Consider the following 17,867-nt stretch of genomic DNA (forward strand, 5'->3'; position numbering starts at 1 on the left):
ATTCAATGGATTCAAACAAAATAAACCACTCATGACACACAAAGTTCCAATTTTCTATAGAAGATTAGTTTACCTAATTTCAATATACAGTCATTAAAAGATAGGAAATAGAAACAACAGAGAAAATAATAGCACACACATCACCAAATTGGACTGACCTACATCCAGACTTGAATGGCATTGGAAAGTCCCTCGTTAATATAATTTGAAGTGTGAATGTGCATGCTAAGCTGCTTCAGTCATGTCCGACTCTTTGAGATTCCATGGACTGTAGCCCACCAGATTCCTCTGTCCAAGGGATTCTCAACCCGAGGATAGAACCCACATCTTTTCATCTCCCCTTATGACTCAGCTGGTAAAGAATCTGCCTGCAGTGTGGGAGACCTGGGTTTGATTCCTGGGTTGGGAAGATCCCCTGGAGAAGGGAAAGGCTACCCACTCCAGCATTCTGGCCTAAAGAGTTCCATGGACTGTATAGTCCATGGGGTCACAAAGAGTCAGACGTGACTTAGTGACTTTCACTCACTTACTGTTGGCAGGTGGGTTCTTTACCAGTAGCCCTGGGAAGCCCTACAATGAAGTTCCCACTGGGAAATGATCCTGGGAGGTGCTCCACCCCAAGAATGAGACTTCAAATTGCAGTATGGCAGGCTCCAGCTTATAATCCCAGGCAGCAAATTGATAACATCATCAGTTTGAATGCAAAAAGACAGCTCTGGTTTAACTTTTACAATGCTGTTTGTTTCTCCTTGTGAGTTGTAGGATTTCACTAGACCCTGTCAGTTCAGTTCAGTTCAGTCACTCAGTCATGTCAGATTCTTTGCAACCCCACAGACTGCAGCATGCCAGGCCTCCCTGTCCATCACCAACTCCCGGAGCTTGCTCAAACTCATGTCCATTGAGGCAGTGATGCCATCCAACCATCTCATCCTCTGTTGTGCCCTTCTCCTCCTGCCTTCAATCTTACCCATCATCAGGGTCTTTTCTAATGAGTCAGTTCTTCACAACAGGTGGCCAGAGCATTGGAGCATCAGCTTCAGCATCAGTCCTTCCAGTGAATATTCAGGACTGATTTCCCATAGGATTGACTGGCTTGATCTCCTTGCAGTCCAAGCGACTCTCAAGAGTCTTCTCCAACACCACAGTTTGAAAGCATCAATTCTTTGGTGCTCAGCTTTCTTTAGCGTCCAACTCTCACATCCATACACGACTACTGTAAAAACCATAGCTTTGACTAGATGGACCTTTGTTGGCAAAATAATGTCTCTGCTTTTTAATATGCTGTCTAGGTTTACTGTAGCTTTTCTTCCAAGGAGCAGGCGTCTTTTAATTTCATGAGTGCAGTCACCATCTTCAGTGCTTCTGGAGACCAAGAAAATAAACTGTCAATGTTTCCATTATTTCCCCATCTGTTTCCCAGGAAGTGATGGTACTGGATGCATGATCTTTGATTTTTGAATGTTGAGTTTTAAGCCAGCTTTCTCACTTTCCTCTTTCACTTTCATCAAGAGGCTGTTTAGTTCCTCTTTGCTTTCTCCCCAGATCTTCAAAAAAATACCATTGATAGTTTGATAAGGATTACATTGATTCTTGGGTGGCATGGTCATTTTGACAACATTGATTCTTCCAATCTGAAAACATGGTATATCTTTCCATTTGTTTGTGTCATCTTTGATTTCTTTCACCAGCATCTTACAGTTTTTGGAACGCATCTTACAGTTTTGTCTCCTTAGGTAGGTTTATGTTTAGGATTTTTATTCTTTTTGATGAGATGTTATATGAGATTGCTTCTTTATTTTCTCTTGCTGTTATTTCATTTTTACTGTATACAATACAAAAGATTTCTGTGTATATATTTTGTATCCTATAGCTTCACCCAATTCATTGATGAAATCTAGTAGTTTCCTGTGGCATCGTCAGGATTGTCTATGTATAGTATGTCATCTCTAAACAGTGACAGTTTTACTTTTTCCTTTCCAATTTGGACTTATTTTCTTTTTCTTCTCTGATTGCTGTGATTATGACTTCCAAAACTATGTTGAATTAAAGTGGACAGGGTGGACATCTTTGTTGTATCTGATCTTAAAGGAAATGCTTTCAGCTTTTCACCATTGAGGATAATGTTAGCTGTGAGTTTGTCATATATGTTCTCTATTATGTTAAGGTAGATTCCCTCTATTCCCACTTTCTGGAGAGTTGTTTTTTTTTTAATAAATTGTGTTGAATTTTGTCACAAGCCTTTTCTCTATCTATTGACATGATTATAATGGCTTTTACTCTTCAATTTGCTCATCAATCTAGTTGATTTTCAAATATTGAAAATTCCTTGCATTCCTGGGATAAATAAATATGATCTTTTTAATGTATTTTTGGATTCAGTTTGCTAACATTTTGTTGAGGATTTTTGTGTGTGTCTATGTTCATAGTTGATATTGACCTGTAATTTTCTCTTTTGTGGTATCTTTTTCTGCTTTTGGTATCAGGGTGATGGTGGCTTCACAGAAGGAACTTATGAGTTTTCCTTTAACTGAAAGTTTGGGAAATAATTTCAGAATGTGTTTAATGTTTGATAGAATTCACCTATGAAGCCATGTAGTCCTGGTCTTTGGTCTGTTGGCGGTATTTTAGTGATGGTTTCAATTTCAGTCCTTGTGATTTGTCTTCATATTTCCTGTTTCTTCCTGGTTCATTCTTCAGAGACTGTACCTTTCTTATAAGAATATATTCCTTTCTTCTAGGTTGTCTGTTTTACTGACATATAGTTGCTTGTAGTAGTCATTTACAATTCTTTGTATTTCTTTGATGTCAGTTGTAACTACTTCTTTTCTTTTCTTTTCTTTTTCATTTCTAACCTGATTGATTCAAGCCCTCTCCTTTTTTTTCTTCATGAGTCTGGCCAAAGGTTTATCAATTTTGTTTTTTTTTTTTTTCAAAGAACCAGATTTTAGTTCCTTTGATCTTTTTTATTGTTTTCTTCATCTTTATTGAATTTACTTTTTGCTCAGCTCTTTATGATTTCTTTCCTTCTACTAACATTGGGTTTTGTTTCTTCTTCTTTTTCTAGTTGACTTAGGCACATGGTTAGGTAATTAATTTGAGGTTTCCCTTGTTTCCTGAGGTAAGATTGCATTGCCATAAACTTCCTCTTAGAACTGCTTTTACTGTGCCCCATACATTTTGGATCATCATCTTTTCATTTTCATTTGTCTCTAGGTATTTTTTTATTTTATCTTTGATTTTTTTTTTCTCAGTGACCCTTTGTTTGTTCAGTACCATATTGCTTAGGCCCCCCTGGGCTTGTTTTTATTTTTTTTCTTGTAGTTGACTTTTTATTTCATGACTTTGCAATGAGAAAAGATGTTTGATTTGATTTCAATTTTCTTAAATTTACCAAGGCATACTTTCTGGCCAATCATGAGATCTATTCTAGAGAATGTCCATGTGCACTTGAAAACAATCCATATTCTACTGCTTTCAGATGGAATGTTCTGTAAGTGCTAAGTCCATCTGGTCTAGCAGGTCCTTTAATGTCTGTGGTTCTTTATTGATTTTCTGTCTGGATGCTCTGTCCGTTCATGTAAGTGGGGTGTTAGAGTCCCCCACTGCCAATGTCTACTGCCAGTGTCTCCTTTTATGGTGTTAGCACTTGCCTTATATATAGAGGTGCTCCTATTCTGGTTGCATATATATTTACAATTGTTATATCTTCCTCTTTCATTGGTCCCTTGATCATTATGCAGTGTCCATCTTTTTCTCTTATAATGCTCTTCTTTTTTGTTGTTGTTTTAACTGTCTTCATTTTAAAGTCCAATTTGTCTTATATGAGTATTGCTATTCCAGCTTTCTTTTGATTTCCATTTACGTGGAATAACTTTTTCCATCTTCTCACTTGCAGTCTGTATGTATCCCTAGACCTGAAGTGGGTCTCTTATAGACAGCATATATACAGGTCTTGTTTTTATATCCTTTCTGCCATTCTGTATCCTTTGTCTCAAGCATTTAATCCAGTTACTTTTAAGGTAATTTTTTTCTTTCTTTTTTTTTGGTAATTTTTAATAGGTATGTTTTTATTGCCATTTAGTTAATTGCTTTGATTTGTTTTCATAGGTCTTTTTCTCCCCTTCCTCTTTGTTCTCTTCTATTTTGATTTGATGACTATCTTTAGTGGGGTTTTTTATACCTTTTTCTTTTTTGTGTTTATATCTATTGAAGATTTTTGGTTTACAGTTACCATGAGGTTTTGATATAGCAGTCTGTATATACACAAGATTATTTTCAGTTGGTCGTCTCTAAATTTCAAATGCATTTCCAATATCCTGCATTTGTACTCTCTTCTCTTGATTGCTGGGTTTGATATCATATTTGTGTGTGGATGATCTCCTCCCTTTACTATGTTGTTGTTTAGTCTCTAAAGTGTATCCAACTCTTTGCAACCCCATGTTCTGCAGCTTCCTTGTCCTTCACTGTCTCCAGGAGTTTACTAAAATTCATGTCCATTGTATCAGTGATGCTATTGACATATACTTGCCTTTTTTTTTTTTTTTCTAGTTATTTTTATTAGTTGGAGGCTAATTACTTTACAAGATTGTAGTGGTTTTTGTCATACATTGACATGAATCAGCCATGGATTTACATGTATTCCCCATCCCGATCCCCCCTCCCACCTCCCTCTCCACCAGATTCCTCTGGGTCTTCCCAGTGCACCAGGCCCGATACTTGCCTTTTTTAAAAAAAGATATTTAGTTTATGTATTTATTTGTCTACTCTGGGTTTTAGTTGCAGCACATAGGATCTTCAGTTTTTGTTTTGGCATTTCCTTGTGGTATGAAGGCCTTTAATTGGAGAATGCAGGATCTAGGTCCCTGACCAGGGATCCACCAAGGCTCCCTGCTTTGAGAACACAGACCTTTTGCCCCTGGACCACCAGGGAATTCCCCTGTATGTCTACCTTTATCAGTAAGTTTTCTCATTCATAATTTTCATGTTTCTGGTTGTGGCTGTGTGTTTCCTGTTAGAGAATTTCCTTTAGCATTTGTTAAAGCTGGTTTGGTGGTTAGGGCTAGGGTTAGGGTCAGACAGTTTGATTAATATGTGTCTCTGTGTATTCCTCCTTGAGTTTACCCTCTGTGGCACTCTGTACTTCCTGAATGTGAGTGACTATTTGCTTTCCCTTGTTAGGAAAGTTTTCACCTATTATCTGTTCAAGAATTTTCTCAGGCTCTTTCTCTCTCTTTGTTCTCTCTCTCCCCCATAATGCAAGTGTTGGTGCATTTAATGTTGTCCCAGAGGTCTCTTAGACTGTGTTCATTTCTTTTCATTTTTGCCCTTTTAATCTGCTTCATGGCAGTAATTTCCAACATTCTGTCTTCCAGCTGCTCACTTATCCACATTCTCTTATCCACTCTACTGCATCATTTATTTTGCTGTTGATTCCTTCTACTGTATTTTTCATTTCAGTTATTGTATCCTCCAGCACTGTTTTCTGTTCTTTGTTTCTTCTAGCTCTTTGTGAAACATTTCTTGTATCTTCTAGGTCTGTGCTTCCATTCTTTTTCTGAGATCTTAGATCGTGTTTACTATCATTACTCTGAATTCTCTTTTGGGTAGATGGTCCACCTCCACTTCACTTAGTTGTTCATCTCTGGTTTTTGTTCTCTTTGTCTAGAACATATTCTTCTGCTGTCTCATTTTGTCATCTGACTTATTGTGTTTGTGGTCTTTTTCCCACAGTTTGCAGGGTTGTACTTCCTCTTGCTTCCTCTTGTAGAAATCTGCCTTCTGTTGGGTGAGGCTGGTCTAGAGACTTGTGCAAGCCTCATGGTGGGAGCGCCTTTTGCCTATCCACTGGTGGGTGGAGCTGGGTCTTGTTCCTTTGGCATGCAGTGCCAAGGCAAGGAGTGTGTTTAGAAATATGTCTCCGCTCAGAAAGGTTTTAGGCAGCCTGCCTGTTGATGACTGGGGCCGTGTTCCTACCCTGCTGGTTGTTTGGCCTGAGGCATCCCAACACGGGAGCCTATAGTCTCTTGAGTGGGACCAGGTCTGGGTGACAAAAGGACAGCCTCCAGGAGAGCTGATGTCAGCGAGTGCTTCACAGTACTTCCGTCACCAGTGTCCTTGTCCCCACAGTGAGCAACAGCTGCCTCTGCCTCCTGGAGCCCCTCCAAGACCAGCAGGTAGGCCTGGCCTAGGCTCCTATGACTTCATTGCATCTTCCCTGGCTCCTATTGCTCATGACACCTTGATTGTACCTTCCAAGTGTGGAGTGTCTCTTTCCCCTAGTCCTGTGACCTTTCTGTGATCAAGCCTCACTGACATTCTAAGCCAAATGCTCCAGGGGTTCCTCATCCTAGAGACAGATCCCCAGGCTGGGGAGGCTGACATGGGTCTCAGAACTGCCACTGCTGTGGGAGAACATCTGTGATATAATTACTTTCCAGATTGAGGGTCACCCACCCCAGTGGCTCGGCTGGTAAGGAATCCTCCTGCCAATGCAGGAGACACAAGAGATGCAGGTTCAATCCCTGGGTCAGGAAGATCCCCTGGAGAAGGAAATGGCAACCCATTCCTGTCTCTTGCCTGGAAAATTCCATGGACAGAGGGGCTTGGTGGGCTACAGTCCAGGGGGTTGCAAAGAGTTGGACATGACTGAGAATGCATGCAGGCAGGCAGGCATCCGACGGGTACGGGATTTGATTATTTTGCAGTTGCGGCCTTGATGCTGTCTTGTTGTGGCTTCTTCTTTGTCTTTGGATGTAGAATTTTTTTTTTTTTTTTTTTTGCGAGGTTCCAGCCATTTTTGTCTATTATTGTTCAGCAATTAGTTTTGATTCTGATAATTTTGTGAGAGGAGGTGACATCAAAGTCCTTCTCCTCTGCCATCTTACTTCCATACCTTCCTTACCAATTTTTGATTGTGCTATAATGCACATAAATCAAATGAACCATGTTAAATATTTTGAGTGCACAACCCTCCTGTGTTACGTATATTTACATTATTGTAGATCATTCCTTCTTAAATGTTTTGTGGTTTTTTTTTTTTTTTTTCATGTCTGTTTAAAGTTACAAGATGCCGATGCTGAATTTGAGGATTCAGAGCTGAGAGCCTTGAGAAACAAAAACTGTGAACTTGTAGGTATGTTGTTTTTTGGGAAGAAGGCCCCACATAATGGAAATAAGTTTGCCGGGGGAAGGCACAGAATTCTTCTTGCCTTTGGGGTTCTTCCTCACTTTTTTCCCCACCCCAAACAACTTCTCACACAAAGAAAATGCCTTCCTTCCAGAAGGTGAAAAGAACCTGAAAGACATCTGTGATGCACTGAGGTCTGTGAAAGCAGAGAAGGAAGTGGAATTAAAAATGTTGAAGAGAAATGAAGCGTTCCTCACTGAATTCTATGAACAAAGAAAAATGGCTGCAGAAGAGTAAGATGTCCATATGTCCCAAATGCTGTTGTATAAATGAATGTGTCAACCGATGTAGATAATCATATTTCTTTTAGAATAGGTTCCAGGGTAGTTTTGCCAAATTCATCCAACACATTCCTCCTACCTTGATTTCCATAATCCACATTTTTCTTTCTGTTCTAAGTGATCATCACACATTCTTTCTTACAGTTTATCTGGGTAGTAGAGGCATTGTCCCAGTATCAATTAAATTAATCCCTGATCCCCTCTGGATCCATTTACACTGTCCTTTAAGTTTCAGTCCCAGCACGTTGTCTGGTTCTCCCAACCCTATGTCAAGAAACGTTTTATTCTGCACGCAATACCTTACCATACAACCACTACATTATAGCCAGTCTAAAGCATTTGCTTAAAGATTGACTGGGAGTCCAGACAGAAATGCAGGTACCTTTCTTTCCTTAGTCTTTTTATCCTTGTTTCTAGAATTTTTGAATTTTGCATGTGAGTCCATAGAAGAGTATCAGATTGAAACCCTATGAACTGGAACCATGAACAAAATAATCTGACAAAAAACACAGCCCATCATCCTTTGTTAAGCCATTGACCTTTACTGTTCTCAATATCAGTGACTCAGTCTTGTGAAAGTGGGTTAATACCCTGAAGTTGTTAGTTTTCCATCTGAAATCTGTCTCCTGGAGATAACACCCTGAGTGTGTGACAGGTCGCATCATTTTAATACAGCACTAAGATTTGCTTTTTTTCTTGGATCTTTTTTTTTCCTTTGAAAAAGGGGTAGGGATACCACTCCTGAACCATAGAAATTTTGGATATTTATTGGAGAGTGTTAATGAAGCCATATCCTGGAAGACTTTCTTTGGCTGATTGTCTGCATCAATACACAGCTTGGATAAAGACTCAGGGCTCCCCATGGAGGCATAAAACTAACTATGGCCCCCTGCTTCATCATAATGTGTTTACTTGGGATGAGTTGGTCAGGTATCGTTTTCCACATTGAAATAAATTGAGTCTTTACCTTCTCAAATGCAAGACTGACCCTGGGAGGGCACCCAGTACGTTTTTTATATGACTTTATGATGAATTAATAGGAGTAAAGAGCTGTAAAGAGAAACTTAAATTGCCGAGAGACTTGCTAGCAGGTCAAAGTTTGGTTTTTCTTTAATCCTAGATGGGGGACTTCAGTTCATTCATTGGATTATGTTGTCAATCTATGCACAGATGGGGAGGTTTATTTGAAGCTAGACCTTCAGAATTCTGGGAGATAAGGAAGGCAGAATTTCACACTGGCTACTGGACAATGTATATATCTTTCTCCATCTTAGGAAACTGAAAAAGAAGCAATGTGAGTGGATGGAAAGGGAGAATCAGCTGTCCGCTGCAGAGGAAAATTTGAAATTAGTTTCAGGAGAAGCACACAATTACAAGTAAGGTTAAATCCTAAGTACCAGTGGTTCATGAAATTGCTTTTTAGTTTTTGATTTTAACTTTTGTACAATGTTTGGAACCAATTAGCCCAAAAGTTCAGAAGGTCTATACATAGAGGATGTGTGGGGTAAAGGTAAGTATTACAAAGAGCAAACAATTTAAGTCACTAATAATATACTGATCCCCAAAGCTGGCCAGATTGTATGGAAACTTAGTAGCAGTTACTTGAGAATGACCCTTGTTTTAGGAAGAACTTCATCCACTGATATAGTAGTGTCACTAATGGACCTAGATTTTGCAACCCTGGAAATTATGGTAAGAATATAAGTACAAAGAGAATAAAAGCTTTATGATCAGTCACTCATCACACAATAAATTAGAGAAGTATTGAAAATGTATGGGAATTATATCAACTCAGAACCCTGTAGGCATTATTTAAAATAATAAATAAGAGAAGGATGTTAACAGTAGGTTTGCTCTTGCTGTCACTTTATAATCATGTGAAAAGTGCTTTATATGTATTAATAAATTGTATTTGGAGATAGATATGAGGATAACAGGAGCTTGGGCAATTATTAAAATCATGCTCAGTGTTAAGCTTTATGTGATGAAAGCCATTGTGTTATAGCTCACAGGCAGCAAATTGAACGAATGCAAGAAGAACTGCAGCAGGAGGAGTTCAGCTTCAGACACCAGGTGACCTGCCTCCACCCAAGGTCCTTAGCACCTCAGGCTGCTGGGGAGGGGGCCTTAGCATTCCTCATCCTGGAGGGTTTATTGATGTGTTGCCTTTTTCAGATTTCTCTTCTTGAGAAGAAGGCTCAGGACAACTGGGTAAGTGTTTTTCTTTCTTTCTCGCCTTCATTTTGTAGTTGCCACAACTGAACTTGGGTGTGCTTCTCCTCCCACAGATCAAGGGTCGGATTTTGGAGAGAGAGATGGCAGAGCAGAGCAGGGAAGCCGCCTACTTGAGACACAAGTATGGGATTTCCTGTTCGGTTTGTAAGGGTGTCTTTAAGGTAGTAGGGCTAAGCCATTAGTGTCTAGTCAAGGACTGGTGTTGGAATTCTCACTGAAGTCCATTCTTTTTCTGTATTCAAGATTGGCAATCACTGAAAAACAAGGACTGCAAGAGAAATATGGGGTGCCGAAACCGGTGCTGGGAAGACCTGAGACCCAGAGACCCCCTGGGAGAGGTAGGGAGCACATTGTGAAGTGCAACAACTTAACTTCTGCTGCAAAACCGCACCGTGTCATTCTTCTCCTATGAGTGATGACTGTGTTGCCTGGGAACAATAACCAGTGCTTACTGAAGACAAGAAGTTGTCTCAGGGAGTGACAGAAGATGTTTTCCTCAGATGCCTCAGTCAGAATGACTTTCTGGGCCTGTGCCCTGTGATTGGTGGAGCTCAGGCCCCACCACTTACTGAGGACCCTCCCCATCCCCTTAGCCCCAGCCTTGGTTCCTCTAATTCAAGAGACAGGCCTGGAGGGCAAGTGGGTCCAAGCTTTCTTCCCACCTTGAAAATATGGGAGAGATTTTATTATTTTTATTAGCAAAATGGGCATTTATTTACTGTTTTTGGAGGTTCCTTTATTCTATTTGTTTTATTAATTTACAATGGGTTACGTATTCCACTCAAAAATTAAATTTCTATGTAATTTTGCTCCTCTAACATCATCGCCATGACATGCACTTTCACTGATGAATCTCCAAAGCTTTCCTTTTCTCATTACTATAAAATTAGTCTAAGTCTATTTCCCTTTATGAATATTTGTATAATACCTGGTCACATATAGAAGACAATTTATACAGAGACAGGAAAATTGAAAAATTCCCTTGTGGCCAAAAATAAGAACTCCTGCTCTTCATGTTGAGGGTTTGTTAATATTCTACTTATCCAAGGATATTCTCATATCAGTTTCTAATCTAAGATTAAATTGGGATTTCCTCAGACGTATATTGGGAAACGGTTGCTTCAATGTTGATTTCCAGCTAGGTGAGACCTGTCCACAGTTGGTTGATTCGTTATGAAAATACATGAACTCTGGCCCTGTGGTCTTCCTCAGAGGTCAGGGTCTTGCTCCACTCCTGGGAATCACTTGAAGCATGGGGGAAACCCTTGGCCTCTGGTAATGGACCTGAGAGTGGGAAAGAGTGTAAGATGGTAGAAGAAGGCATGTAGGATTGTTTTTCTTTCTCAGAATCTGTACAAATTGGAATAAACTTCCAATCACTTCTCCTTTATCAGATACAGGACCTGACATGGCTCCCATGAGAAACAGCAATTCTTTCGCTACGAAGGATGTACAAAAGGGCCAGGTAAATGCTGTGGTCATTTATGGTTGTAACTATTTCTGGAAACTTCTTTTTATACCACACCCTTTCTTGACTTCATCTCTAGATTGTGTGGTTGATTGTGCTATATCTACCATGTCATTTTTATTTAGGAAAGCAAACTCCTCCCCAAGGATCTACAGGCTTCTCTGTTTTCAGCTAGTCACATTTGGTATGAGTCCCAGAATCGGCGGAAGCATGGGTTGACAGTGGTCTGTCGCGAGGTCAGGGGCACTGGCAACAGCATTCCTGAGAAGTGGGGCAGGTTGGCATAAGTCCTCCTAGAGGAGGTTGCCATTAGGCTTACCACAGAGACTAAATCTAAAATCACTGCAACTGGTGACTGCAACTGTGAAATTAAGATGCCTGCTCCTTGGAAGAAAAGTTAAGACAAATCTAGACAGTGTATTAAAAGCAGAGACATTACTTGGCAAGAAAGGTCCATATAGTCAAAGTTATTGTTTTTCCAGTAGTCATGTACTGGATGTGAAAGTTGGACATCAAGGAGGCTGATTGCCAATGAATTGATGCTTTTGAACTGTGGTGCTGGAGAAGACTTTAAGAGTCCCTTGGACAGCAAGGAGATGAAACCAGTCAATCTTAAAGGAGCTCAACCCTGAATATTCATCGGAAGGACTGAAGCTGAAGATGAAGCTCCAGTACTTTGGCCACCTGATGTGAAGAGTCAACTCATGGAAAAGACCCTGATGGTGGGAAAGACTGAGAGTGGGAGGAGAAGGGGGTGACAGAGGATGAGATGGCTGGATGGCAATATTGACTCAATAGACAGGAGTTTGAGCAAACTCTGGGGGGTAGGGTAGGACAGGGAAGCGTGGCGTGCTGCAGTCCATGGTGTCGCAAAGTGTTGGACACAACTGAGTGACTGAGCAACAACCAGAACCATAAGTGCTTAGGGGCTGAGGCCTGCCCAACTGTCGCCGTGTGTTCCTGGAAATAATGTGAGGAAGATGACAGATAGCTCCACACTTAAGTCTCCTGGCACAGTAGAATCCCTCCTGATCTCCTTAATTTGAGAATGTTACTAGATTACTGAAATGTGATTATTACTATTGTTATTTTGTACTTTTGTGTGTTTTGAGAAAATTGAATGTGCTTGGGTAATATAAACTTCGTAATTCATTGCTATCCCATCTCTGTTGGAATATGCTAAACAAAATCCTTCTAGTGACACCTAGGTTTAAAAATCTCGATTTTCAGAAATCTTATATTTTTAGTAGAGCATGTACACTAAACAGAGTAGCGGAGGGTAGAAGGTCAATAATAACCTACAGGGGTGATTTCCAACAAGTCCTTACCTTGTGTTCATGTAAGCAGGTTGTGTCGTGTCCTTTAAGATGTTATAGCTGATACCTCTCTCATCTGACATCACAGGATTTATATACCTGAAATCAAAACACGTTTGACTTAGTTCTGTTATTTAGAGTGATCAACTCTTTTTTTTCCATAGTATGCATTTAATCTGCATCCCATAGGGTAGTTGAAGTTCAGAATTTCCTATGTACTAAGATAAATGGAACTGGGCCTGTCTGTTTATAGGTTTAGGATTCCCTGAAATCTTAAAACAGATGCGCAGATCCCCTGCAGAACTCCAGGAATCCCCATCTCCCTGGACATCTTTGTGCCCATGGGCAGCACCTCCAAGGAGGCTAGGTCTCCTTTGTCATTAAGGAAGCACAGAAGATGAGGGCGTGATCTTGCAGGCAGAGCTTTTACCCAGGAGTAGCTATGATTCCATGTGCAGAGAATGGGCTTTTCATTTCCTTTCATTCTCTCTGTTCTTAGTGTACAAAGAACAAGCTTCTTTGGTGGTAGTGAAGGAGTGGTGGAGGGTTCTTCTGCACACGGAGGCCTTCCTGTCAAGAGTATGCTACTTGGTCACTTTGGTATTTCCTCTGTTCATCCTCTGAGACAGGACCCTTGACTTTATACATTTACAGATGCAGGCATTAGCATGTGTTGACAGTGTTTTATACCGTTTTACCCACACTGTGAGCAGGACATAGAAAGATGTGTGGAGTTCTCCAGCATTAGGCTGCTCTCTTGGAACCTGGAGAGGGGAGGGTACCAGGTGGTGGCACCTGCTTCTCTGGGTTTTGGCTTTTGTTGATATTGGGGCTTTTGTCTGTCTTGTCAACATATCTTAAACTTCTGTTCTACAGGTCAGTATGGATGCAAGAGGGCCCTTTCCTTTCCCACTACCACCCTGCATGCCCTACCCCATGGGCTGCCCTTTATCACCACCCAAGGGCTGTGGGCCTCTTCCACCTCCTCTACCCTGGCATTCTCTGGGACCCCACCCAATGCCTCCATATCTTCCAGATGGTAAGATGATCTGAAGAGTATGCTAACTTGTGAAGCATCTTCATCCATTTTTCTTTTGAGTATTTAGAGGCAATGCAGATATGTATACCGATGGCTCTGTAATGCAAAGACAAACCTGACTGAGGTCATTGTAACATTTATTCCTCAAGTTTCTCAGGACATACATATGATGGGCTGGTCACCCAAACTGAGCTGGGCATCAGGTGTTTCTTACAGAGAAGAAAAGAGGCTTTTTAGAAAATGAGAGAAAGACCAGTTTTGCAGATTCACCTCATGCAAAAGCCACTTGCTGGGTTCTGTGAAACATAAGACACAGCCCTAATTTCAAGGATTAAAATATTCCTTGAGAGAAACAGAGAGAGAGAGAGAAATGATGCATAAGTGACCCAGAACTTGTGATCCTCATAACAGAATCACCAGTTCAAGGCCCTAGAGTGCAAGAGGGATCTGTGAGTCACACAGGAATACATAGAATGTTTTAGAAGAAAAAGTAAAAAGTGAAGTGGTGTCACTTACATGGAACTGGAAGACCATTCCCAGCAGGGCCAACAGTTTGGGCAGGAATCTGAGGCAGTAAGATGTCCACACGGGGCCGCTGCGTGTTGAAATGACGCAGCTCTGGCAATCCATTATCCCCTTCAGATGGCATTGTTGCCATAAAGCCCTTAGATAGTAATGTCTCATAAGGGTTATTGTTTTCATTTGATTTCCCAAAGTTCTGCTTATGGGTGAAAGAAGGCTCTGGATATCAGGGAAACAGGGATGTTTACCTTGATTATTTTGTGTGGCTGAAGCTTTTTTTTTGGTCCAATGATTTGAAAACGCAGTCAGGATCTAAATGAGCTAAAGAGCTGCCTTGGCCTTCAGCATAAGGCAGGCTCTTCCCAGGGAATTCAAGGTTGATCCAGAGCCACTCCTGCAGGACCCCTGTCACCACATCCCTGCATCCTCTGGTCCCCACCCCTGACTGTCAGCTTTGCATCTCCCACATTTTCCTCACAGTATATTATACCTGATTCTTTGCTTGTATACCTGTTGTTCAGTGCCCAATACTCAGTGGGACCTAGACAGTGTGTGAGCTTTTTATCATTAAAACAGGGATAATATTGATTTCTGATGTCATCGTGAGAAAGATGAGATCAAGTACATATAGAATTTTGCAGACTGGCTGAGACATGTTTGCCACTCACTGCTCTTGTAGTTTAAAAGAAACTGCACACAGAATCATGAAAGATACTCTGGAAAATACATTAAATTAACCTAAGGATATAAGCCCTGAGGCCTAGAGCTTAGCAATCTGTGCTTTAAAAGACAAGGCCAAGACACTCTTTCCCCTGTAAAAGTTCATGTCCTACTAGTTAAAAAAGAAGATAAGAGAGTGTGTACATTCAGAGATCTGACAAGAATTGTTTTCATTACGTATAGAGTCGTAGATGCAGCCACACAGTAAAGCGTTCATCAGAGATCACAGATGTCTTAGAGAAGGCAAAATGCGTGTAGGGAAAAATCAGATTACATTGAAATAAATCAGAATGTCTTTCCCTTACAGGAGAACCAGTTTAAATTTGAAGAGAATCTTGAGCCATGGCAAGCAGACTATGGTAATGGGATATTTAGAAAAGGTGTCAGATCTACATTCTGACCCGAATGTTTCCCTGCCCCTTCCACTCCTGTCTCTCCCATTGTCAGCCCTAATAAACCTTCCACACTTCTACCTCTGTGTCAGTGTCTGCTTCCTGGAGGACCAACAGTCACACCCACTGTGTACACAGGGAGTGACTCACTCACCCCCAGGTCACAAACAGGCAGAACCTACAGTGATGCGGCAGAAGCAGGGTCATCCCGTGAGGTAGTGTTGAGTGCAAGGGGGCCCAATAGATCCTTCCAGGGTGCTGGACACATCCTATGTCTAGACCTAGGGATGGTTGTGTTTATTCAGTCTATAAATACTCACTGAGTACATGGATCCTGTCAGTCACAGGGGTGTCTGGTCATCAGAGAGACAGGCATCTGTCCCCAGGAAGTAGCCATTCCTTATTGTGAGGAATGGAGGACGAGCTAGGAGTGGCTAAGAGAGTCCAGTGCGGGGGTCCTGCCTTAATCCAAGCTTTGTACTCTGCTTCCCCCACGCTGCCAGCTGTCCCCAAGTCCAGGTGGCTCTGAGTGGGGTGGGTAATGGCAAAATTTTCTTACTAAGTCCCATGAGCTCCCTTAATCCTCCCACAATCTCTTTATTGAGAAATGTGCAGTGATGGTTGAGACTCCCATCAATGTCAAGAACAAGGTGTTTGGGTAGAAATATCTATCTCCCTTCAAGTCCCCCAGTCCAACCCATCCTGCCCCCAGTAGCCCTTGGAGCCTGCAGGGTCCCCCCTCCTTCCAGGTGGCAAAGATACCTAGTCCGTGCAGCAGCCCTGGGGTCAAGGCTGGGCCACCAACAGATCCAAGGAGTGACTAGGCACCAGGAATAGCTGGGAGCCCCAGGGCAGCAGAAAATATTCACGTGAGAAGTCTCTCTAAAACAGATTCTCGCCCACTATGAGCAGAGCCTGGGCCAAATCTTGCCAGTGAGGGTAGGAGGACTGGGAGAATTGGTGCCCTGTGGGCCTCGATAGGAATGGACTGGAGCAGCGTGCCTGAGGGCCTGCGGAGAGACAGGGGAAGGGATAAGCAGAGTGGTGAGAGAGAGAGGTAAGAGTCAAGTCCCAGAGAGTGACAGAAAGTGACAGAAGGGGACAAGTGAAGACAGAATCAGAGTCAAGAGGAAGCAGAAAGGAAGGAGGGGGCCAGGCCAGTGAGTGTGGTGGGGAATGATGGGCCGGAGTTGAAGCCACTCTGTGAAAAGACCCAGAGTGGAGGAGGCAGAAAAGGCAAGATTCCTAGGCATCACAGTTCCTGGAGTTCTGATGCTGCATCCTTCCTGAAGCTGAGCTTCCTAGGGATCAACACACTTGGAAAGATTTGTACATTCTGTTTTGTTTGAAATTGCTGGTTCCAAAGGAGTAGCTTTCAGGAGTAGAGCTTCCCTTTGGCAATAAACCCTAGAGTCTAGCTTGTGGGGAGTTGACCCTGACTCCTCATATACCTAGTCATGCTGCATTTCCCACCACACCAGCTGGGCCTTCATTGCTCAAAACCTGACTTCAGGCAATGTGCTGGCCCCACTATCCATAGCCTGGAACTAGCAAAGATGGAATTGAATCCCTTCTGAGGTTATCAGGCTTTGAAGATACTGGGTCTCTTACTGTCAACCCGGCTTCCCTGGTGGCTCAGATGGTAAATTGCCCGCAATGCGGCCTCTCGGGTTCAATCCCTGGGTCGGGAAGATCCCTTGGAGAAGGAAATGGAAACCCACTCCAGTATTCTTGCCTGGAAAATTTCATGGACGGAGGAGCCTGGTGGGCTACACAGTTCATGGGGTGGCAAAGAGTCAGACACGACTGAGCAACTTCACTTTAACTTTACAGTCAGCCAGAATTCCTTCCAAGCTAAGGAGCTGGGACCACCAATAAATTACTGAGTAGTATCAGATAAAATGTATTGTGGGTTCACACTTAGCAGTATAATGTGCAAATTGACCACATTATTTAAGTGCAGTGTTGCATTTACATGACACTCTCAGTAACCCATTTTGTGGATGAGGAGAGACAGAGGGGATGTGAATTTCCCAAGGTCTCATGGGAGGTGGGTACTATAACTTTGCCTTAAGCCAGGGTCTACCTTGGAGAAGGATTCCACCTTTTACAATCTCCTTCCTGTGACCTGCTCCCTGAGGTGTTGAGGAAGATGGTTGACTCTATATTGGGAAATTTCTCTTCCAAAGACATTAAGTCATGCATCACTCAGGACAGACATGGTTATAGTGTGTTCTCTTGTGATTCAGATTCTCAGTGGCTTCCCACAGGAAGGTTTAGTTCTCTCACAAACTGCATATTCACAGAAGGTCAACTGTGTTTCTGTTCCACATCATCATCTTGGTGACGTTTAGGTTAATAGTTTAATTTCCCTTTGGAACATAAACATTCCTGTGACGTTTCAAGGAAGACTTGGTAAGGCACCATTGTCTCAGGAAATTGGCTCCCTACTAGTGTTAAGTCATGTATCATCATAAATAATAGTAAAACCCCTTAATCCAATATGCATATGACTAATACTTAGAATATAAGTAATTTTATGAAATAGAAAGCACTGCATTGCTTTATTCCATGACAAACAAGACAAAATACTTACAATGAATTGCTGTTTCGAATGGGAAAGTGGTGGAAACAGCAGTACATTTTTGCAGGGATGCAGGTACTGCCACTCTCTAGTACAAGCTCAGTAAGTTTACAATGCTTTTCTC

General features: G+C 41.7%; 1 protein-coding gene across 1 annotated transcript; it reads left to right on the top strand.

Annotated features, from left to right (window-relative positions):
- Positions 1-5,828: 5,828 nt before the first annotated feature.
- On the top strand, positions 5,829-15,239 carry LOC133064036 (transport and Golgi organization protein 1 homolog). Its single transcript, XM_061153979.1, has 11 exons — positions 5,829-6,173; positions 7,060-7,132; positions 7,281-7,419; positions 8,742-8,843; positions 9,473-9,540; positions 9,643-9,678; positions 9,756-9,823; positions 9,946-10,040; positions 11,097-11,167; positions 13,363-13,525; positions 15,075-15,239. Exons 5-11 carry the CDS (start codon positions 9,496-9,498, stop codon positions 15,086-15,088), a joined length of 492 nt encoding a protein of 163 aa, XP_061009962.1. The 5' UTR covers positions 5,829-6,173; positions 7,060-7,132; positions 7,281-7,419; positions 8,742-8,843; positions 9,473-9,495; the 3' UTR covers positions 15,089-15,239.
- The last annotated feature ends 2,628 nt before the right edge of the window (positions 15,240-17,867 follow it).

The sequence above is a fragment of the Dama dama genome, chromosome 10 (genome assembly GCF_033118175.1).
Source record: "Dama dama isolate Ldn47 chromosome 10, ASM3311817v1, whole genome shotgun sequence".
NCBI classification, from domain to species: Eukaryota; Metazoa; Chordata; class Mammalia; order Artiodactyla; family Cervidae; genus Dama; species Dama dama.